Source organism: Vanessa tameamea, chromosome 3 (assembly GCF_037043105.1).
Source record: "Vanessa tameamea isolate UH-Manoa-2023 chromosome 3, ilVanTame1 primary haplotype, whole genome shotgun sequence".
Lineage (NCBI taxonomy): Eukaryota > Metazoa > Arthropoda > Insecta > Lepidoptera > Nymphalidae > Vanessa > Vanessa tameamea.
Genome location: NC_087311.1, coordinates 5340531 through 5364821, shown reverse-complemented (window position 1 = coordinate 5364821; position 24291 = coordinate 5340531). Strand labels below are relative to the sequence as shown.

General features: G+C 31.2%; 2 protein-coding genes and 2 long non-coding RNA genes across 6 annotated transcripts; 1 reads left to right on the top strand and 3 right to left on the bottom strand.

Moving 5' to 3' along the window:
* Window positions 1–69: 69 nt before the first annotated feature.
* On the bottom strand, window positions 70–5911 carry LOC113397612 (protein BCAP-like). Its single transcript, XM_026636028.2, has 11 exons — window positions 5792–5911; window positions 4618–4766; window positions 3917–4038; window positions 3690–3840; window positions 3270–3452; window positions 2638–2753; window positions 2213–2460; window positions 1885–2009; window positions 1691–1812; window positions 1468–1579; window positions 70–1031 (listed from the first exon to the last, which is right to left on the bottom strand). Exons 1-11 carry the CDS (start codon window positions 5844–5846, stop codon window positions 84–86), a joined length of 2331 nt encoding a protein of 776 aa, XP_026491813.2. The 5' UTR covers window positions 5847–5911; the 3' UTR covers window positions 70–83.
* A 1302-nt stretch (window positions 5912–7213) lies between these two features.
* On the bottom strand, window positions 7214–10342 carry LOC135194249 (uncharacterized). The gene is made up of 4 exons (XR_010309728.1): window positions 10248–10342; window positions 9076–9174; window positions 8740–8793; window positions 7214–7310 (listed from the first exon to the last, which is right to left on the bottom strand). It is a non-coding gene; the product is annotated as an uncharacterized LOC135194249 (long non-coding RNA).
* Window positions 10343–10434: 92 nt separating this feature from the next.
* Window positions 10435–11108, bottom strand: LOC135193691 (uncharacterized). Its single transcript, XR_010309379.1, has 3 exons — window positions 10932–11108; window positions 10563–10660; window positions 10435–10485 (listed from the first exon to the last, which is right to left on the bottom strand). It is a non-coding gene; the product is annotated as an uncharacterized LOC135193691 (long non-coding RNA).
* A 1421-nt stretch (window positions 11109–12529) lies between these two features.
* LOC113397615 (uncharacterized) lies at window positions 12530–19829 on the top strand. Of its 3 annotated transcripts, XM_064219345.1 has the most exons (21): window positions 12530–12670; window positions 12986–13128; window positions 13691–13747; window positions 13821–13871; window positions 13947–14079; window positions 14274–14327; window positions 14446–14798; window positions 14934–15147; window positions 15252–15382; window positions 15539–15669; window positions 15825–15969; window positions 16227–16409; window positions 16644–16759; window positions 16863–17095; window positions 17187–17323; window positions 17447–17565; window positions 17645–17762; window positions 18468–18599; window positions 18713–18820; window positions 19375–19583; window positions 19671–19829. In XM_064219345.1, the coding sequence occupies exons 1-21, from the start codon at window positions 12628–12630 to the stop codon at window positions 19687–19689; spliced, it is 2829 nt and encodes a 942-aa protein (XP_064075415.1). In that variant the 5' UTR covers window positions 12530–12627; the 3' UTR covers window positions 19690–19829. The 3 variants fall into 3 exon arrangements, with proteins under 3 accessions (XP_064075415.1, XP_026491827.2, XP_064075417.1); XM_026636042.2 differs by lacking the exon at window positions 13691–13747; XM_064219347.1 differs by lacking the exon at window positions 14274–14327.
* Window positions 19830–24291: the final 4462 nt, after the last annotated feature.

The window sequence follows — 24291 nt, the reverse complement described above, 5'->3', positions numbered from 1 at the left end:
TTTATTAAAAAACAATATTAAACTATTTAGAAAAAGCAGATATATAAATCACGAAACATATTAAAAAGTACAAAATATATTTACTACAGCTGGTGACTAGAATTTTTAAACATTTTATATATTTTTTGGTCACGAGCCTGATTCGATTCAATACAATGTAATTTTTTTAATTTCTCTTTTGAAAGCAGAAGCGGTTTTTTTTCTTTAACGCATAAAAATGTGTCATTATTGAAATGCGACATAGGAATAAAAGTACTTTTGCTATCAGCACTCGGTATCCATTTCTGAGCATCGATATTTGTTATTGCCTGTTTCCGTGCAAGATTTTCGGCATTGTGTTTATCATCATTATTATTAGAATTGATGTTTTTTTTTTCGCAGGTAAGCCTCACATATTTTGTTGCTGCCTTATCTTTTTCTATTTGTGTAAATGATTTTTTTATGTCGTAATCTTTATATTCGCCACGGTCAGCTATATTATTTTCATTATGATTGATAAGATTAAAATAGTTATGATCTGTGTTAATTATCGGCGATTCAATTGTTGGTGTAAATTGACTTCCTAATTCATCTTCAAGTATTTTAATAATATTATCGAGATCGTTAGATGGTACATTTTTGATTTGATGCTTTAAACAATATTCGTGTTCGAAAACCTTTTTTTCAAGTGCGCAAATTTTATCGTGATCTCTTCGCTTTTGAATACAGGCCTTGCGGATTCGATCTTCTAAAGTAAGAACTATTTTTTCTAATTGATCGATCTGTTCTTTCCTGGATTCTAAACTATTCAAAATAGCTTCAATTTCGGCGTTCTTTTCAAAAATTTGTGCATTTAATTGTGAAATATCTGCTAGTTCGTCTTGTTTTTCAGAAAGTATTTGCAATAAATTTCCTTTTTGCTTAATAAGTTCGTCTTGTTCAGCTATAGAATCTGTTAATTGTTTCAAAATATCTTTATTCTTTTCTATTTCTTGAAGCAGTTCATTATTTTGGCGTTTCGTATCGTTGAATGTAGCATTTTCTTTGTTTATCTAAAAAAATTACACGAATGTTTTAAGCAGTGTTTAAAATACTTTAGGTCCAAGTCCCTTAATAATATAACTAAAGCTTTTTTGAGGATCAAAATCTGAAAAAAGAAATGCAGAGGCCTTTAAAGATAGGAAAAAGACTCAAGACAGTATTTTTAAATCATTATTGCTAATATTAGACATGATAATATAATGATGGTTGATTTAATTTATATTTATTTGACTGGAGACTTTTACTTTAGAGATCACGACTCAGGAGCCAGATAACTTTAAAGGACTATGAGGACTCTTGACATGGTAATACACTTAGTTGCGATTTTTGATAAAGTTGAGCTGAGTTTTATTCGGGGTTAGAAATTAAGGGCTTTTTAGTTTTTAACCCTTAAATTTAAGACAAACTGATTTTTTTTATGATACGTAATGAATATTTATATTATACCATTTCATGAAGATTATTTAGATTTTCAAATTCACCAAAATGTTCTTTTAACTTAGTAATATGTTTTTTTAATGTAAGTAATTGGTCTTCGTACATTTCCATTTTGGATTCACTGTGAAACAAGAAGTATTATTATTTTAATAAATTGAAATATAAGTAATTAAAATTATATAAAAGGTATTTAGATTTTTTGCAAAATTCGTAAATTAATGTAGAATTATACTTTTCATGTGATTGTTCAATCAAAAGTTGTTGCTTGATTTCCAGTTCTTTTATGTACTCCGTTTTGTTATGAATGTCTTCACTTAATTTGTTTTCTAATTCATGGGAATTTTTCAAATTTTGCTATAATATCAAACATAAATACAAAGTAAAGTGAAATTCAAATTACAGCACAAAAATATATTAGTATTCGACCTCTAATTCCTGAATGGTGTCCGTATATTCTGTCAAGTGTTTTTTACATTTTTCGATTTCAATTTTTGATTCATCCAATTTCTGTTGGACTTGTTCAAATTTACTTTTATAAATGACAAGTTCACCTAAAAGTTACAATTAATTAAAACTTAAGTACATCAAGAAGTCATCAATCATCCTAAAATCCAAAAGTGTTTTATTTCCTTATCGGTATATTCTCACAAGTCCGTAAATAGCAAAAATAATCGATTTCTATAATAATAATGGACGTTGTGAATGAAAATATTTATAATATTATTTATTATATGAAATAAATTTATATTCTTACCCAATGCAGAGTCTTTTTCTTGCAACTTTTGCAACATCTCTTTATTACGTAATTCCGATTCAACTAAATGGGCACATTGAGATTCAATTGTTGCTTGCAAATGCTTTTTGATTTCAATTTCATCGTTGTATTTTTTTTCAACGTCGATCAGATTAACGATATTTTTATTTATTTCCTCTTTCATATTTGACATGGATTCGTCATAATGCTTAGATAATTCTTCAAGTTTGTTTTTCAGTTCTTCTTTTCTGATAGAGAATATTGAAAAATGCGATGTTTTATTATAAATAAACTGATTAAAGATAAAATGAGATTCAGACAAAGACAATTTTAATACTTTATGTATATATATAAGTGCTTAGACATAAAAAGTAAACTATACACAGTACTTTCTTTCAACTTTCAACAACACAAATCAAACTTACTCTTCTTGCAACTTTTCTTTAGCGAGAACTATTTCTTCTAAATGAATCGTATTTTGTTTCATACATTCCTTTAACTTGTCCAATTCTGTGTTAAACTCTTGTTGTAACTGTTGATTCTAAATATTAAATAGTTCTCATATGTAGTATAACAATATATAATATAATGCACAAAACTATTTTGTCGATGTTCACTTAATTTAAATTAAATAATTTATAAATATTAAATTATATATCTTTTATTTTGGTCAAAGCTGAACCATTATGCAGATATTCTGTCATGAAACTAAGCAGTTTCTTAGAAGAAATAGCTTACCAGTCCCTTGTTTTACACAATGAGAAATACTATTATATAAGTCTGTTATATAATGTTTTTATATTTTGTACAATAAAGTATTTAAAAAAAATGGATTAGCATATTTTTAGAGTTATTATTATGATTAGTGGCTCGTTTGTTAGAAATAACTTCTTGTAAGAAATTCCAATGCATGGGTAGAGTTGATAATTGTTATGTCTGCAATCGTATGAATAAACCAGCATAGACTAAGTATCTTTTGTCAGTTTTATTTGACGGTTAATCAATCAGCTGATAGAATTCTCAGCTCTATTTTACGGCATAAGATAAATTGATATACCTTTTCATGTAGCTGTTGTTTCGTGCGTTCTAAGGTTCGAGTCTGCGCCTGCGCTTCATTGAGAGCGGATTCCAGAAGTGTCGCCCGTTCTTCGCCGATCTTAATTTGTCCCTCCGCGCGAGACAACCTGTCTTTCATGCACATTCTCTTCATTTTTTCCTGTTTTAGTTCTGTTTCTAAGCCCTGTCAAAAAATTCTTAAGTTGCGTATAAATTATTTAGTTTTTATAATTCAGCTTGAAAATGTAAAAAAATATTCTATACAGGTTTACTTGCTTAAATAATTGATTTAGAATATATTTTTGAAACGTGCGATACTTTTAATTGTAAATCTTTATAGGTCTCAAATAAGATAATATTCCATTTTATCATATCAGCCTTACAGTTAGCTCTATTGACATAGGATCTGACTGATAAGTACCTCAGCTTTTGCTTTGTTTATGTATGTTTTCTGGCGCTCAAAATTGGTAATTTGTTTTTTAAGATTTGCATTCAAGGCATTTAACTCAGACAATTCATAAATCAGACCTTCGTTGCGTAGCTGTACGGATACTGCCTCATTCCAACAAGTTCTGCAAATAATAAAATAAAGCATAATATCTCAAGCTAAAAAAGGACGATACGTCATTTTATAAATGAGCAAGTTACCTTATGAAATCACTAATTTCCTTGAGAAATTCATTCTCTTGATTTTTCAAAGAACTACTTAACATATCGTTTTCTGCAATGAACTCATTTATCTTTTTTCCAAGAGTACTCTTTGGACATCCCTGAAATAAACAAATATACCATTTACTTTGCTAAATTATTTTGGTTTGCATAATTTTAAGAATGTCAAAGTAGGAGTTATTTTATTCTTTAATCAGAATAAAAAAGATTTAGACGCTTTTAAGTTGGAGAAACAAATAATAAATTTCCATTTTAAATCTAAATACATTTTTGATGTTTCGAATAAAAGTGGTATGTATAGTTAATTACTATTAAATCGTTTTTAGACTACCTATTTCTCTGACGATTTGCCGACCGTCTTGTACTTAATTTAGAAAAAAAGACACCGACAGAAATAATAACTTAAACTGTCTAAAATACGGATATACAAAAATAATAGCGCAATGGATTAAAGTGAGAGATGAGGACCCTACCTACCGCTGCCGTATGCGTAAGAGAAAGGAAGCCAGTCAGACTGTTAAAATTTATTGCGCTATTTTTATATAAAATATGAATTATATCTTTTAAGTAAAGAAATGGATTAGATTATAAGATGTTACTAAAGTTTAAAATAAAGTGTTTCTAATGAAAATAGCCAAAAATAAACAATATATATTTTGATTGAATATTATATTTAATACCTTGTCACAATTTTTTAAATTTTCAAGCCATTCTATTAGATTTTTTCTGGCCTCCAAAGCGTGTTCGCATGTAGCTACTAGCTTTGCGGGCATATCGCGTAACCTCTTCAGATCTATTGTTACAGCGTCCTTAGTATCTTCTTTAACTTCTGTGATATTGATAATTTTATAAAAATATAACATGTAGTTATTATTTAAAATTAATTTTAATATTATTAAGAAATCACATTCATTGTTTAAAAAGTACAAGACATTACGTCTTTGGCTTGCACCATATTTAAAAAAATAGATACTTCATAATACTGTGTAAACGCTATATAACGTCACTCAAGTGACTGTTTGTATTTGGACGTTATAGAGTTGTCGTTATATAGAGAGAAGAAAATTTTGTATTAAAAAAAGAAACAGTTTATTTCAGACTAGTGCTAGTAATTAAATAAAACAATTCTTATTTGAACGCTATTGCGTATAGTCTGACGTCTTTTGCTGCAGCAATAATTTTGTTGTATATATTTACTGAACTAATAATAATAAACTAATATCGCACCATTATGTATTCATAACGGTGCGATATTGAGGCATTTTGGTGATAAAAAAGTACTTTTTTAATAATTTTGCAGCTTCCAGAGCTTCTTTATACGCGCAAGCAAACACAATTTGTAAATTAAAGAACGGTTTTCTTAGAAAGTTCGGTATGTATGATGCCGACAGTTTATTACGGGCTAGGATTAACTAAAGCGACAAAAGAACGTACACGTCTGCGCCGTTTTTACTAATTTTGGCAACTAAAAAATAACTTTTTATTATTTAATATAGTTATTGAGTGAGTCGAGTGATTTCAACGCTATAAGGAGTTTGTCGTTAAATCGATTGACGTTACATGGAGTTTACACTGTATTTCGTAATTAAATCCTAGTCCAATATTTAATTTCTCATTTTATTTTTATATAATTCCTTATAGAAGCTTGTAGGGAAGTAATACTTTTGGCCGCTGGGAGTGAGTGTTGTGTTTACCATACCATTCCTATCCCGTACCGGTTATAACAAGTGAATATTTCTTACTTTAAAATAATTATATTTTGTCATGGAATACCAATTGTTGATAAATTATAATTATAGTTCTCGTATCAGAACTTTTAGTGTGTTCGTGCAAAGGATATTTCGGTGTATTTACCATTTTTTTGACATTTTGTCTCAGCCCACATCTTAAGCAGTTGACTCGGAGTCATGTTGGTTTCCTTTATAACATTTAAGTCACCCGTAGACGGTAAATTTGCGCTTTGACCCAACGCTGACAACTACGGCAGTTCAGTTCCTTAATTTTATATTATTTCACAAGAGACAACAAGTTTTATTATTAAGAATCAGTAAATATTTTTTAACCATTATTTTAGCAAGATGTTAGTCTATGCTTATAATTATTATAAATGCGAAAGTGACTATGTATGTCATTCTGCCTGTTTTTTATTCTTTAGCCACAGAACCGAATGTGATGAACTTGTAATGTGAAGCAAGCTTGAACCCCAAGGAAGGACATACGCCATATTATATTCCTAACACCTGTTGACCAACAACACCACCACCGACTTTGTCCACCAAGGTCTTTACCAACTTTGTTTTTTATATTTACGCATTGTTGGGTTGAAAAGTATATAATATAGTAAATAAGTAACGCCGAACACAGAAATATAACAGCAGTTTTTGATAATTATAAATTTATATTATTAATTAATATGCGAGCTATTTCGAAAAATAAATATTAATACAAAAACCCTACCTTAAAAAGACATAATATGAGATAATAATTTGAAGATCTTCAAAAATTATGATTGCGATATTCGTTTTCAATACGCAGAATATCTACAATCGACGTGAAGGTTTATTTTTTAATTTTTGATGTGTTTAAACTCCTGCTGGGATAACGTATGAGAGCTGTATACTTACCAACATTAAAATGATTGATTGTTAAAGTTTTATAGAATTACTTACAAGAAGACTCATAATTGTTTTTATGTTTTTTTTTTTAAAATAATGATTAAAAAAGTAATTACCATACATTGAAATTATTATTTGATATGTAAATTATACTATTTAAACGTAGTATGTATCTTGAAAAAGGAATATTTTCTACGAACGTATGTATAAAAATATAATAAATAATAAAAATCTACTTTCATAATATTATATTATATCTTTTAGTGATCAAACAGTTAACTAATGTAGTTAAATTTTGTGGATACCTTTCGATCATTCAATTCATTTTTCATTCCTTCGAATTTTGTAAGTTTTAATATTTTATCATTTTTCGAAGTGACAGAATCTAAAAAAATAAATAATAAAACACAATTATTTTTAGTTCATTATTGATCATTTTGCGTCTAAACTTTATCCGGACGTCTTAGATTCTGACCTATCGGATTATGTGAGTAGTAGGGGGGGGGATTGAAAGTACATCTTACACATCAGTTTCATTTAATATGTCATATATCATGTTGCCTAGTTTCCCTTGGAAATGGTCACCATAGTCAATCGGTCACGAGGATATTACCATAAACGATTTAAAGATTGCAAATATGTTAAATACTTTTACCCCCTTCGTACTCCACGAAAACGTCTTCTATTTCATTGCACAAGGTGCTTGTATCGGAAAAATCTTGTTTTATTTCTAAATCTTCGTATTTCTTTATAGTGTCCTGTTATTTTAACAAAATAAATCTATTGTGATATGATTTTTTTTTTACTATTCAAAAACAGTATCTAATATCATCCTCTTAAGTGACAATATTATTTATTAAAAAACGCTGTTTTAGCTGTCTCTAACTCATAAACAGAAGACTTAACACAGATTTCCATATTTTTTACTTTCAAAGAATGACGGACTCCATACTTTCATGTTCAATTTCATTTTCGTGATGAATTTTCAAAAAAAGCTTTGAAATCAATACCGATTTATACATATATTTCTAACATGAAAAATTACGAATTTATATATAAAACTCATCCCAATAAACCTTTAACCTTCTTAGGAGACGAATTTTGGAAAATTCATCTCTAGTGCTCTCTTACGTTCCTTAAAAATGTCTTCGCAAAATTTCATCCTGTTATATTCATCGGCTTAGGCAGTTTTCTGTATGTCAGTCATTCATTTTATTAAGAATAGGAATACTTATACAACACTATATTGATACACACAAACAGACTACGAAAAATATGTTTTATTTTTGTTTTAGTACAGTTTGTTTATTGGCATAATCTGTAGTAACCTATATAAGAAATAACATTATTATATTCCTTACATAGTATAAAACAAAGTCGCTTACCGTTGTCTGTCTCTGTGTATGCTTTGATCTTTAAAATTACACAACGAATTTCCAGTTTTTTTAAATAGATAGATTGATTTAAGAGACATGTGTATATGTATAATACATGCACAATATAGTAGAGAAACACTTATCATTTTAGAGGTTTCTAAAGTGATGTCGTAAACAAACACATTTTTTCGCGTTTACATTGCAAACACTGGCTGAACCCTACGAGATAGATCAACATAATGTACTACATTATTGTACACCTTAACAAGGTCTTCAAAAAAGTCCGCGATGGTATGTCTATCTCTTAGGGATAACCCACAATAACCATTTTTTATGTACTTTACTTTTTACAAGAAATAATGCCTTATTTTCGAAGCGATGTTAAGCAATACAGCATTAATCAATTAAGTACCTTAAATACATTGTGCATTTAATATAGATCAATATGGCCCTTTGCAGCGTGAAATTTAAATGAATATTTTTGAAGATATTGCAGATTTAAAATGCAGGGACATAGCGGTTTGTATTGTCTAATGACAAAAAAGCTATGAACGTTGTAAGACATTCTGTAGTATATTTAGTATCAGCATTGACCCGTGCAATGTCGGGGCTGGTTGCTAGTAAGAGATATAAAATAAAGTACACATACAAATACGAATCGCGAGCTGGGAAGGAACATTTTCGTTGAATTATTTCAGCGAATATACACGAGTAAGCAGATAGACTTTTATAACCATTTAGGGGATACAATAAATATCTGATAGAAATGTTTAACATTATTAACGCGTTCGAATTTCCCTTGATTTCTTACCTGGTCGGGGAGATTTATTAGTTTGTTTTGGTTGTTTGATTTTGATATGGACTTCTGTAAAAGAAATATAAATTTTTGATAATAAATCCGTTCTAAATAATAATATAAATGCGAATGTGAGTTTGTTTGTTTGTTACGCTTTCACGTCTTTCCTAATCTTCAGACCTCCAAGAAAATTTTCATAATTTTTTTCAGGGGTTCAGAAAAGGACAAAGAACAAATATCAATGTTAAATGGTAAAACCGCGTGGTGCAGTTAGTAAACAATATACGAACCTTACATGGCCGTAATATTTTACAAAAAAATAAACTTTTACCTTAAATTTTTGTTACATACCTGTTTGAGTGGCACAGTAATAATATGCTTTCCAACTTTGTTAGTAGACGTGCCGTGCAATTTCTCATTCACATTTTTTTTATTGAATGATATTGGATTCTAAAACAATTGTTATTTTTATATAACCTATACTTAACTTACGCAAACTTTTGAATTACAAAAAAATATATTTCTATAGAAATTTTATTTTTATCGATTGTTGGCTATGTATAGCTTTGATGTTTTAATTAATTAAACTGTTGTATATATTCCAATTGCAACTATCATGTATGCACGTGTATATTTAAAGACGCATTAATTTTATACCGAATGGAATCAAAATCTCGTCAGTTTCGACTTGTTTGCTTTAACCGACGAAAACAAAAGAAGGTTCGCAATTCAACGTGTATATTTTTTGTTGAAATAAGATCATCATAAAACTACTTTTAAAAGTACTATCATAGCATATTTTATTAGTAACGTAAATAAGTGATTATATTTTAAAGACCTTTACCATTATATCAATACAAAAGAAGTGCGGAGCTTGACAAATTATATTGTACGTCAAGTATACAATACAGTATCACCTTGTTTGCCATGAAAAATTGAAAATACTTCAATTTGATTCGTCTTATATTCATTAACTGCTTAAACGTAAACAGGGTCTTTGTATATTATACATATTGTTGACAAATAATTGTAAATTATAGAGTACCATAGACAAACATATTTTAAACTTTATGATTATGTATTATTTGAAAATATCTGATTTACATTTTACGTATATGTTTATGCTTGTTTAAGAAGTGTGGAAAAGTTAGTTGTAGTATACATAGATATATTAGGTATCGATCTCCTTAAAATAGGAAAAACTATAACAAAAACAATACGGTATTATATTTCCAAATAAAAAAGTTTGTTTCAAAATCGGCAACATCAAATTTCTCTTTTTAATCGATCGATTATATATTTTTGTCGGGTATCATTTTGATCGACGGTAAAAAGAAACACATTAAACTGAAAACGTATCATACCGTCAAATAAGAAGTTGAATTTGTACCCTTAGAGTCCTCATCAGTTACTTCAGCTTCGTATAAGTCAAAATAGCGGTTATAATTTCCAAAAAGATATATTTCTTATTTTCTTTACTTTAATTTTCTTATTAATTTAAACTTAATTATTTAGCCTTTTACCTTGTGAGCAGGATAAAGCTTTTCTCGCTCAGGTCGAGATGATCGTGAATCACCCAATCCGTCACTTACACGATTTGCAGATTTTGGACGAATCTAATATTTTTATTATAAAATTAATTACTGAGGACTTTCAAACACGACAAAATAAATACAAAGTTTCAAAGAAATAGACGAGACTAACCTCACTCAAATGTGACCTTGCTAAATCCTTATTTAGCCCTTTTGAGCCTTCGTTTTTCTAAAAAAGAAACATTTTCACAACATGTTGCTAGTATGTAATACAATTACATCAATGTTTGTCGTTTTAAAACATACCGTTTGTTCGTTTGGGTTATTTTTCCCAGATCGTTGCCGTGCGGATGATAAACGTTGTGGAATGCGGCACTTGGTGTGACAAACTATTGCGTCTGATTCTGGCAATAAAAAAAAATCGAATACTGTATAACGCTTTTAAATATTATTCAGTAAGATCCAACTAATCTCACACGAGTTCATAGAAAAATAATATGTTTGATGTTCTTGATAATATTTCGAATTTCTAATATATAAATAATCCGGTTGATTCATACATAAGTAGATATTGCGGTATGGCGAGGTCCCGGTTGGATTGTAGAACCATGTATCAACATGAAAACCTTTTAGACTTATTTGTTATAATTTTAGCAAATATAGTGCATAGTAAACCTTGTGTTTTCGGATCTCCAGACATCGCCAGCAACATATTACATCACCTTAATTATGTTACAAAAAAATAGATTTCTATGTATGTAGCGTTTTGTTACTCAAAATTTTATGCTAAAATACATTTAAGTGAGCCAAACTAAAAGAGAGTTTTGACAATTCTAATGAAGAAAAATACAAAGACAAATTTTTCTACTAGTTTATTTTTCTTAACATGTTAAAGATGATCAAAGAGTATGTCAATTTTCTGCGAAAAATAAGAGTGTGGACGAGCTAGCATAGACTATATAGAACTACAATACCTATATTTATCTGATATACATAAAAATGGATAACGGTATAGATATTAGATATTTTTACGTAGAGGGGCACACCTTCGTCTGTAAATAGATCGATATATTTGTTTAAGATTAATAACCCCCCCACAATTGGACCGATTACTATGAAAGCTGACACGTAGTATTATTTATTAGTATATTATTAGTATATATATATATAATAAAATTTATTTATTTATTTATAATACAAAACAGTATACATATCATTACAGGACATGATTGTCCTAATTCGATTTTACAGCACGTTTATTAACAATATTTAAAATAAGTCTCTACGTTATACATGATATAGTCCAAGTAGCTATAGTTGTGAGTTCACTCAGGCTGCAACAAAACAAATCCACCCTGTCGGCTATGACATTGAGGGTACCTGAGGAACTCAGACTCAATTGTCTTAATACATAAGCATTATAGACTACACCTCTCAATATCTTAAAAACCTAGATTATAAGAGCTAGCTCTCCCTTACCCCTAGCTCATTGCACCCTACCATGCCTCGGACAAACTATGCTGGGTACATCATTCATATACAACTATCTAGCAAATTTATTCTATACTCGCTCCAACATTATACTATATTTCGCTTCATATGAGGCCCAAATGACCGCATTACATTCTAAGTGGCTCCTAACCAACGCATTATAGAAGGCGATTAAAGCACTCATTCACTCATATTTGTGAAACCACGAACTATAAGTAGCATGAAGCCTAAATTTCCGTATACTTTTTTGCAGCATTTTATTATGTGATTGCGAAACGTTATATTATAAGATATAAAAGTTTTATTATTGGAATCTAACCAAGGGATTCTCAAGCCAGATAAAAATGTAAAAAAGACCATTTTTTATGACAGAATACGCTTAAAATGATTCTGTAATTGTTTGCAATAGGAATATTCGTTTCACACCAGTACAACTGCGTTTTTATGTTTGGGCCTACTAATAATAATTAGTTTCATATGACGTGCCAGTTTTAGTGATCGTTGTAAACTTCGCGAAGGATGCTAAAGACAAGGACTCTATCCCCAGATTAATCTTACTTTCTAACTTTTATGAAATAAAAGTGGAGTGGGAGTTCTATGCAATGCAGGTGTGGGAGTCCGAACCGTTGCAGACACCACTAAAACGTGGAATATATTTAAGTGCAATGTTTAAAATAAAAACGAATTGGGAAACTCACTTGGGAGAAATAGTTAATAAGTGAAATTATAATTAACAAAACTGTTTGATTTAAAAAGTTATACTATTTAAATTTTTTTTAAAAATGGAATATCAATTAGACATTTAACGTTATATATCAAAATTGCAAACGTTTTCAAATAAAAACATTTTTATTCATTTTTATTGCTAATTTTTCAGTGAATGTTTATAATGACGACTACAAAACCACAGAAAGATAAACCACGTATGTGCTACTTTATTCCTTATGAGATAATGTTCCCCACTTCTATAAAAATACAAAAAATTAAATACATAAATGTTGACTTACCAATTACCTAGAAATACCGATGCGCAGAAAGTATATCTTTTTTATGCACATATTAATTTATTATATTTTGATAAAGAAACGAGAGAACCATAGTGTATAGTGTTAACATTTTGGAACTTAAATAATAATCAATAAATATGCGTAAATAAAATACAAATAAATAACTTTTTGATTGTGCAAAATATTGATAGGTGTGTGTGCCTCCATTTATCATTTATTCGTTTGGAACAGATGCTTTAAGCCCGCGCCTGGCGCCGCGACCGACAGCCGCTTCTGCGGCACGAGCTGCCCGCAACGCCATGAACCGTAACCTTGCTCTGCCGATACAGCGTCAATCGCCTATGCGATCTCCACCATCTCCGAGTTCTTCGAAGGTCTGTTCTAGCTTACTATTCTATCTATACTACTTATGTATATGCTACTCCATAATCTATAGATCTATAATCTACTCTATGATAGATACATATATGTATAAAGGTAGAAAAATAAATAGAATAAGTATTAAAATATTATAAATCATAAGAAGTATACTCGTCTCATTCAGGGCTTTCTTCAATCGTGTATGGATTTCCAACCTCTCTCTCCTTTCTCAACCTCCAATTAATTTTTTTGTGCTTAGGCAGATGCAATTGCGTTTTTTAATACTTTTTCACCTAACGGTATTTTTAAATAATTTAGTGCTCAATTAGTGATGTCTATTTATGAATACCATATAAAAAAATATTCACTTCCTTACTAATTTTTGGTCAAATTATTTGAGCATAAAATTTAATTTTGCAGCTTTAGCACAAATCTATTATATTAGCACAAATTAGTCCTAAATTAGCACAATGTTTTACAAAAAATTGTGATTTTGCCCAATTGAACATTCTAGCTTTATAGACGTTAAAACAATTTAATTTTAATAAAAATCTATTTATTTAATTATTATTACAGATTCGAACTGCTATCTCACGTAACTGCCCAAGATCTGATTCAAAAACAGAAATGAAAGTTTGTACATTATTGAAGTTCATAGTTGTTTAATTTATTTTAAAATTACTAATATAATTAAACATATTTTTAGATTAATAGAAATTGGGACAGTGAAGTTCAACCGCCCGTTCCGGTATTTGATGTAAATGTAAAATTAACGGCGATCGTTACATTTTTATTTTAAAGTATTTTTAATAAAACATTTTAAATCTTATAGGAGATACCTGTAAAACAAGAAGTAGAACCAGTCAATTTTACAGAAGAGGAAATAGATGTAGACCAGAATAACACGCAACAAGTTACAGATAATAATGCTGATGATTTGCAATATACTAGCTTGGATTCATTTGGTTTGTTGTTAATATATTCTTATTTTCTTTCTGTTAATATTTGATGGAAGTTAATTTAAATGGCAGAATTAATGAAAGCGTTTAAGTTAAGCTATTCCCTTTAATATTTATGAGCAACATACGGTAAAAGTTTAAGTTTGTTCTAGTACCTATAAACGAATTGCATGAAAGTAAATTATCTTTTTGTTTGATAGATACACAAAACGAGGGAGAAAATTCAATGGGAGCTATATTAGATTCAGAAACAGGTAGAAAATTCTATTAAACAAGAAAAAAAATTGTTTCTATTTTAATTAAAATATAATTATAATCAAATATTAAATTATTTTGTATATTATTATTTATTTAATATTCGAATACCTACAGAGCAAACCCAGAGGAAGCGTCCACAGACACCGGTACAACATCGACCACAAACTCCAAAAAGTGTTTCTAGTCGCCCTCAAACACCAAAAATCACAAGTCGATCAGGCACACCCTCACTTTCTACACAACGCCACAGTACTCCAGTCAGTCGCCCAAATACACCAAAGCGACATACATCAACCACAAGACCAAAAACACCGTCAATGTCTGCAAACTCACTGCAGCGCCCAGTAACACCAGTAACTTCTCATAATACTCCAACATCTATAAAAGATGAAGACTGTCTAAAATCGTCTTATTTGGCAAAGCAAAAGCAATTTCATTTAATGAAAAAGGAACTTGACCTAAAACAGGTATTTTTCTAGTACAACAAAATAAATTATGATTTGTAATAAGAAATAATGCCAATATTGTGTTCGTCTGAATAAATTCATGACGTATGTGTATTAAATACAGGATTAAGTTAATTTAAAATTTGTTTTTTAAAGCAAGCTGTATTGGAAGTTTTTGACATTCTTCAAAATCTGCGAGAACAAATGTTATGCGAGGGTATCAGTGCAGGTGGTGAAGGGCAAAATGAGTTAGTGGTTTTCAATGTGTCGGACTGGGCACCAAACGAAGTGTCGCAGCTTTGTCATGATGCAGCTGCTTCCTCTGCTACCGATGGTGCTGTGGAACTTTTAACTACGGCTTCACCAATCGGTATACAAGTTTAATTTTTTACTGTACTATTCATAGCAGTTTTTTGTGTATTGAAAGAAGAGGCATTTGTTATTGACTTCAAATAAGCTTTTTGTTGATTATAGATGAATGTGCCCTGGCAGAAGTGTATTCGAAGGTAGTAAAAATTCCAGCATGTTTTGCTGAACTATGCCTTCAAGCATTTTCAGCCCGACAGGAGTTAATAGATTGGATTAAGAAATTAATTGCAAAAGATGTATGTAAATTTATGGTACATTAAAAGAAAAGTAAACTAGAGATTTATATTATGCTATTATAGTTTAAATATTACTTATTTAAAAGACAAATTACTTTTTTCTTATTCTTACTGATAATTTTATTAACACTACACGGCTTATCCACATTAAAACAGGACATTGTGGGCAATGAAGCTCTGGATAAAATTGCCCAGTATAACTCTCAGGGGCTCGAACTTTGTGAATCTCTCCGAAACCTGAAAACACAAGCAGATGACGCTTTAGATATAGTTACCTCACTAACGAAGTATGTTGCATTATAATTTTCTTCGCGTATAATTTTTTTTTTGATTAATTTTTCTTTTAAATCTATAATAAAATACAGTTGTGAATTATTAAAGTAGTAGATACGAGTAGCAATTAAGCAAAATAAAATTGATATATTACCATTTTTGCTAACAGGCGAGTATGTAAAGAGCGATCTACTTTAGTTGCGGTTGGTGAAGCGTTAGTGCGAGAGGTGGCACAATTACGCCTAGATTTGGATACCAACGTTCTAAAAAGTGATTTGCGGGAAACAGATATTGAAATTTCAAAAGATCTAGAGGTAATGAGTGATTGCTATTTGTTTTTATTAATCCCAACTAAATCTGACTTTCATAAAATAAAAACTTTAAATGAGATTCGCAAAGAGTATGTATGTATGTAAATGTTTTGATATATAAAAAATGATTTGAAATAAAAATGTACCGGAACCATTAATAAATCAAAATATAATACAATAAATAGGAAACTTAAATAAAAACACAGTTCATAATAATATTAAGTTTAGTTAACATATTTTTTAAATAAGTAATAAATTAGGAAACACGTCGGGAATTAGAAGAAGAGCGGGCTGCAAAATTGGCTCTAAAAGATAAATTAACAATGACAGAGTCACATCTGCGGCAAACGCGTATGCGTGTCTCAAAAATGGACCGTCAGCTCCGAGAGGCAGAAGCGAGCATAGCCAGTTTAACGGGCACTGTTAAAACTTTAGAAGATCAGGTATACAATTTGTTTATATTTATGTCATAAAACTGTATAGTGTATTTCGAGAACTACTATATATATTATATATATTACTCTACACTTTAGCCCTAAAGAGCGGAGCCATATTATTGAATGTTATTCAAAGGCCTTGATGCCTCAAATAAATAAAATCATTTTATCATTTTAACAAACTGTATATAACATGTTTATAAAACCTAATTACTACAGTTTTTTCTTTAATTTTCTAAGAGTCGACAACGAGAAGTACAATTAGAAGCAAGGGCAAGAAAATTAAAAGAATCTCTGAAAACAGGTGAAGTAGCCAGTAACCATCTAGCCCAAAAGCGCGATTCTCTTCAAATAGAGTAAGTTGATGTACATAGCAAAAATATTATCAAAAGGCCTTTTATTAATTGATCGAGCACATATGAGATAGTAAAAAAAATGTGGTATATATTTTTCTACTAGAGTGAATAATCTCAGAGAAGAAAATAAATTAATGACTATGCAACACAAAACAGAAGAACAAGAATTAAACAAGAAATTAAAAGAAGTGATGACTGCTCTAGAAGAAGAAAAGAATTTATTACAAAGAGAAACGGAACAAAAGCAGAATCTTGAAAGCTCGCTCCAAGATAGTCAAAACATCATAGAAGAATTACAAGCTAAAGTTAGTGAACTCGAAAACAAACAAAATCCCGGTAAGGAACGAGGCACTATGTTTTAGAATTACATACTCTCTTACTTATTTTTGTAAAATAGGAAAACATAATATTTAACTTATTTTTGTAGATTTACCAACAGAACGAGAAATGGATTTATGGGCTGAACTTCAAGCTACAAAGGATATATTACGAGGCGCGGAAGAAGAAATTAAGACATGTAAATCGGAAAAAGTGCGATTTCTAGAGACTTTTACTAAAATAGCGGTGATTATCAACCACAAATTATTATATTTAAAAACTTTGTATCATAAAGCTAGAGCTGACGGACTACTTATTTATATTTCGTGATATTTCCAAAAATATACTTATCGAGATAGTTAATTTTAGGAATCTGAGAATAAATTAGGTATGCAGCAAAAGTTAACAGCTGAACTCTTAAACAAAGAAGATGTAATTGGTAAAATGCAAATTCAAATACGAGACTTAACAAAAAATAACAAACTGTTGTAAGTAACTATATTAAAACTGAACCTTTGTTTTGAACTTAACTAAGCAAATAAGTCTTTTAAATTTATGCCTTTTCAGTGAACAAAAAGTAATTCAATATGAGCAATATTTCCGCGATTTGCAAGCCCACAATCGCGCTTCAGCAAAATGTCAGGAAACGGAAAATGGTATCAGCTACCAAGATCTTCAGGAAGAGGTACTACTGTTACTTTTCTTTTTTCATGTTATGATGATGATGATGATGTCGGCTAATCTTAAGATAGACAAATTACGCAAGACCTATTATAGTGCACAAAAGTGTGCGCAAACCCAGGTGCACTCTCTATTCCCTCGCTCTCATTATCCGATGGGACGGTAAATTTGACACGGCCGGAAAGACTTTAGGTGCAGAATCAACGGCTTTACGTGTTTTCCGAGACTAGGAACTGTTCACACTTCAAATTTTCAGACTCCAGGCAGTTACTGAGAATATTTCGATAGAAAACCCAATAACTTTTAATTGACCCGACTTGCGGTTTGAACCCAGGATCTCAGGATCTGGCCTTATACTAGTACTACTCTATTATTATATTATATCTACTAGCTCCTAGACCGATAGGACCGTCAAGTTATGTTAAATAGGTAGGTGGACTGGCGAATAGGCTACCTGATGGTAAGTGGTCACCTACACCCACCCACAGACATTAGCGCTGTGATAAATGACATCAACTTTATAATTCTTTGCATCGGCAGTACACCATCAACCTTGATAACTAATTTTTCCATTATATCTGGATTTTTTTAAAATAAAACAACATCCACGTTCTTACAGTTGTCCATGTTCACTATATGTTTCTATTTATATATATACTGGCTGAATCGCTCTTCAACAATATAATTTAAAATGTATCTTATTTATCAGATTATGAACATGAAGATGAGTCTCTTAGATGCGGTACATCGTAATGAAGAGTTATCAGAACTTCTAATTCAAAAAGACCAGCTACTTGAACATCAGGACAAAACATCGCGTGCCCAGGCAAGGGTCATTAAGGTTGCTCGCCTGTTCAAACTCGTTGGATTAGATATAGTTAAAATTCTTTATTTTATTATTTTTTTAGATAAATACTATTATTTTAAAGCATAATAATACCTAATCATATTTAGGTACGCGAGGAACTGATAGATATGCTTAAGGATAAAGAAACTGAACAAAGTCGCGAACTTACCGAATTACAGCAAGATCTTGAGCATCGAATGGAAATTGTAGATGAAGTGAGATTTTTTTTTTAAATATTTTTGTTACTATTCCTATATACGAGTATATAAACTAGCATAAATAACTACCAACCTTAATCATTTCAAAATTCAAATAAAATTACCGATTTATCGTTTTAGATATTGTATTTTTTTTTTGGTAACATTTTTATACTTTTAAGGATAGCTAGAACGATAGATAATTTGAAAAAATATAATACGCGGTTTTATGCAGTAGAGTTTTTAATTAAGGTGATTGGTTAATACAAATAGTAAGATATTTCGAGAGCATTTGTATTTTTACACATTAAATGTTTATTTTTATTGCTTTAAATAATAAAGTAATGAATAATCTTGACTAGGCTACAATGTGTTCCAAAAAATTAAAATTATATTGTACTGGATGACCCGATTCTATTATAATGTTGAGCTTAACCTTCTTTAAAACATGCTGCATATAATGCAATGAATATGATGTTAATTTTAAGTCAAAATATTCAGCGGTTTTTTCGTGCTGGCGTTAAAAAAAAACGATCATTAATAGATAGATTATTAAGTCTGCAATGTTTTAGGTAAACAAACAAATAGCCGCAAAGGCTGATGAAATTCAAGAGCTGTTTTCGACGTTGGAGAACAAGCAGCAACAGATCCACCGATTGGAAAAAATTGTACTAGCTTTAGAGGAACAGCAACGGCGTGCGCAAGCTCAGCGCACGCGCCATGAAGAAAAAATCGCAGCTCTCGAGCATGAACTTGCAGCTGGGGGCAATCGACGTGAGCGGTAAAGATATTACTCTAATTTTTGGTTTTTCTTAAAAAAGTATTGAAACTTTGTAAATATTAATGTATGAATAACGCTTTGTTTCAGAAAATTTTTATTTTTTTAAAACTTGGAATATCCCTTTCAAGATGGTCGTTGATGGGGATGGTCATGGTTTAGACACGGAAATAAACTTATGCTGATGGCTAGTGCAATTGCTAGGCTGATTGTTTCCTTTTTTTCTTCAATAAACCTTTTTTAAAAAGCTTTTTGCTGCATATATTTTTTATAAAAAAATACGAATACTTAAATACTTAAAAAATTAATAATATAATATGTTCACGCATAAACTACTATTTTGTTGTACATGGAACTTTTATATTACTTTAGCCTTGTATTTTAAGGCAGGCGTAAACTATTTATCGTTTATTAACATGTTGCATATTTTAAGATACCAACGAAATCTAATAAAAAGTTATTGCTTTCAAAGTGCCACGTTTCAAGTTGCCAAAATTTTATTTTATTGAGATGATTAATCTATAATATTCATTATGGATTCACAAAAAAATACGTTTTGAGTGTCGATGAAGCTGTCTGTTTTAAAAGTAAAATAAAGTAGATTTAGTATAAAAGTGGTGTATTACAAATATATTAACAAAGAACTATTAATAATGCACAATATGGAAGCACACAAACGTTTGTTTATATTTATTCCTTCTTTAATTGGAAAGGCTTTACATATCTCTTAATTACAACTCACAGGAACCATTTCTATGTTGTATATAGTAGAGTTTAATTGACTAAAATTATGAATTCTTATCAAAATAATATTTGAAAAACACATTTTAACCCCTTGTAATTTAAACTAGTAGTTTTAAATATATCACGAGAAATATAGATAAACGTTTAAGAAAGTGTAAGTCCGATGTATACCCACAGTATAGGAAAATAGGTGAATGAATTAGAATTTGCGAATTTTGATAAAGCATGAGGTAAGTTCGAATAAAAATAAAACGGGATAAAGCATATTCAAAACAGTTTTTGTAATTTTCTCGCCAATGTTTTTTTTAGTGCTGCCCACTTCAAAACCATAGCGACAACATTAATTACTTTAAATTAACGCCTTAATAATTCTTTAGCTTATTTCATTTCATGTATTATCATCATGGGAGCATCTTATCTATGATTAGATCTAATATCCACATATTCTTTTTTAGTTTCTAGATAGTCAACAAAAGAAAAATGATATTTATTCAGTAAACAATAGTAAGATTGTCATTCTCTATCAAAAAAGACATAGAGTATTACCAAGTTTGTATGTAGTCTCTGTACTTAAACATTGTTTTGACTAGCGTTTCAAATCGATGGTCCACTATCGATAGTATCGCTGCTACCAATTGTATTGCTCACGGAGAGCTATCGATACCATCGATAGTATTGATTAAACGAAACTATCGATAGTACTATCGATATCCTGAATAGTTATCGAGGTCAACTATCGATAGTCAAACTATCGAAAGTTCTGCAACGCTGTTTTAGACCAAAGAATATAATTCAATTCTTAGTTTAATGGCTTTTAGTTGTGCCGACAGGGCACAGATTATTTCGCCAATGTCACGTAGGATGGAGAAGACACGAATGAGATTGATCGGTATGGGTGAGATAACAAACTCAATTAAATTTTAAAGCCAAGTATAGTAGTAGTAATTTCCTTGTTAATCCGTAACCTAGAACAACACAAACATTAAGGGTTAATAATAGGATAAATTACAAATAATTGTTAGTATTCTAAACTATATATAATAAGATATATCACTCAATTGGACTATTCACAACTTAATTTTATTACATTTAATGTATTTACACAAAAAAGAACAAAATGGACTAAACACAAACGTCAACAAACATTCAACATTTATAGGACGAGGAACTTTAGGAGGGAGAACGTCGTAAATGGGATGAAGAAGTTTAGGACAAAGGAACAGGATGTGGGTAGCGGAACCTTCGTCTAGGCCACATTCACACAGCGAGTGATCTCGAACTCTTATCTTTGCTAGGTGGGTAGGTGTGCAAGAATGGCCGAGGCGTAACCGACAGATAGTGGATGTGACCCAACGGTCAGCGTGCCTGTGAAGTGAAAACCAAGGTCGCCTCGGAATTTCAGGTTGTAACGCCGAATAATACTTACCTTTAACCGATTTTGATGAAATCCAAAAAGCATTCCAGGATTTAACCATTTGAGCTTTCGCAAGAGTGAGCAGGTCTCGAGAGGAATTGACAAAATGCTCAGATGAACCAGATTGGATGGCAATCTTAGCATATGAGTCAGCCCTCTCATTTCCAATAATACCGGAATGACTTGGAATCCAGACCAGCAAAACCTGAAGGCCTTGTTGGTGACAGGACAACAGAGCCTCTCTGATCTTAAAAACGATAGAAAGTCTTAATTTGCTACGAAAAGGATTTTCTTTAATGGCCAACAGACAGCTTAATGAGTCACATAAAATAACTGATTGTTGTATGTTGTGTGACTGGGCATACATAATAGCTTCCAGTAAAGCAATGGCCTCACCGGAAAATATAGAGGTTTCAGGGGGGCATTTAAATAAAAGGGCTATTTTATATTTAGGTATCCAACAAGCTGCGCCAACGCAGCCGGTCGGTGAGAGTTTAGAGGCATCAGTATATATAGGGAGGTGATTTGGCCAATTTTGATGAAACATTTTTTGAAATTGGACACTAGTATCAGGGGAACCTTTTATAAGACCAAGGTTTGTAATAACGGGGGTATTATAAATAAGAGCTTTAAAGGAGGTGGAAAAAAGAGGATTAGAGGGAAAAGTGGTAAGGGGATGAGGGAGGTTGGTATACTTGAGGAAACTGTTTAATAGGAATGAGGATTTCGGTCTGTCTGGGTTGTAAAGGTGGGATAATTTGTTTAATCGGGCCAATAGAGGATGGGAAGATAGCTGTAACAATTTGATGACAAAGCGGTCACATAAGTATTGCCTCCTTACATGTAGAGGAGGGTCAACACACTCAACCTGTAGAGCATTAGTAGGAGTGGATTTCATCGCACCCAAGATTATGCGTAAACATTTAAATTGAATTTTGTTTAATTTTTCTGAAGCTGATTTATTGAATGGATCTAGAACAAACAGTCCATAGTCCAAATGACTACGAACTATTGCGTTATAGATCAGCTTCAATGTATAAGGGTGAGCTCCCCACCAAACTCCAGATACTGCTCTAAGGGCATTAATTGATTTTTCACATTTCTTGGCTAAATAGTCAGAGTGTGAAATTCCGTTCAGTCGGTGATCGAGAATAATACCAAGAAATTTTGTTTTGTCTACAAAGTTAATGCACTGACCCTCATAATACAAATTAAAGGTAGGTATACGTCTTTTTTTAGTAAATACCACTGCTTGACTTTTGGCTATCGATAGCGATAAGCCATGGTCAGAGAGCCATTGGGATAGGTAATGCAAAGCAGAGTTTAATCGAAATGTTAAATTTTCAATGGAGCTAGATTTATAATACAAAACAATGTCATCAGCATACTGGAGAATGTTACAAAAATTGTTAACAGACAAATCGAGATCATGGGTGTATATGCTGTAAAGCAGAGGACTGAGTACTGAGCCTTGAGGAAGACCTTTCCAGACAAGTCTGGGGGGAAGAGAGAGATGTTGGTGTCTAACCGTTATTGATCTGCAACTTAACAGATTACATATGAGGTGAACTATCCTCGGTGGAATACTCAGCTGTTGCATTTTCTGCCTGAGTAACGGAAGAAGTACATTATCATATGCAGAAGATATATCTAGAAAGATTCCCACAAGGTACTCTCCTTTAGCAAAGGCAATTCGAATGTCTGTTGTGAGTATGCTTAGATTATCAATGGTGCTCAACCCCTTCCGAAAGCCAAATTGGGAGGGAGCAAGTATATTTCTGCTTTCCATTAACCATTCCAGGCGGTTCTTCAACAGATGTTCAGTGATCTTTGCCAAAGTTGATGATAAAGCTATCGGTCTATATGAGTTGCAATCCGAAGGGTTCTTACCCGGTTTAAGGATCGGGATAACAATTTGTGTCTTCCAAGATTGCGGGACAATTCCTTTGATAAAAACCGAGTTAATTATGTTTAAAAAACATTTTTTCGCTTTATCATTTAATTTACAAATAAAAGAGTAAGGAACGCCGTCTTCCCCAGGAGTAGAATCAGATAAACCATTTAACGCACATTGAAGTTCGGAAAAAGAAAAGGGGGCATCCATTTCATCCAAAGTGGATGTGGATGCTGGCGTAGAATTTAGAAAACTGTCCTCATAAGGGACAAATGGGGGGGCAAGCTTATCAGCGAAATTGTTAAGCCACTCAGAAGGAGTATTTGAGGAAGGGTCAACAGAATTAAGGCATCGGCGGAATTTTTTAAGTTGGGACCAGACTACAGAGGAAGAGGAACGAGGACTCAGGGATTCACAGAAATGAATCCAACTAACTTTTTTCTTTTTAGAAATTAATTGTTTAAATTTGGCGTCGATTTTCTGATACTTACAAAAGTTATCCAAAGACATACACAATGAGTATGATGCTTCAGCCTCTAGTCTCTGTTCAGATAATCGTTTGCATTCCTCATCCCACCAGGGGGTGGAAAGCAAATGATTTTTTGAGGTGTGTTTTTTAGGGAAGTGGAGATTAGCTGCAGTTAAAATACCATTAAGGA

Coding starts and splice junctions, on each gene's coding strand:
- LOC113397612 (XM_026636028.2), bottom strand. CDS start 5,846: ATGACTCCGAGTCAACTGCTTAAGATGTGGGCTGAGACAAAATGTCAA. Junction 4,039..4,617: donor ATTTAAAAAATTGTGACAAG/GTATTAAATATA, acceptor TGTTTATTTCAG/GGATGTCCAAAGAGTACTCT. Junction 1,813..1,884: donor ACACCATTCAGGAATTAGAG/GTCGAATACTAA, acceptor TTGATATTATAG/CAAAATTTGAAAAATTCCCA.
- LOC113397615 (XM_064219345.1), top strand. CDS start 12,628: ATGTTTATAATGACGACTACAAAACCACAGAAAGATAAACCAC. Junction 15,148..15,251: donor AACTACGGCTTCACCAATCG/GTATACAAGTTT, acceptor TGTTGATTATAG/ATGAATGTGCCCTGGCAGAA. Junction 17,566..17,644: donor ACAAAAAATAACAAACTGTT/GTAAGTAACTAT, acceptor ATGCCTTTTCAG/TGAACAAAAAGTAATTCAAT.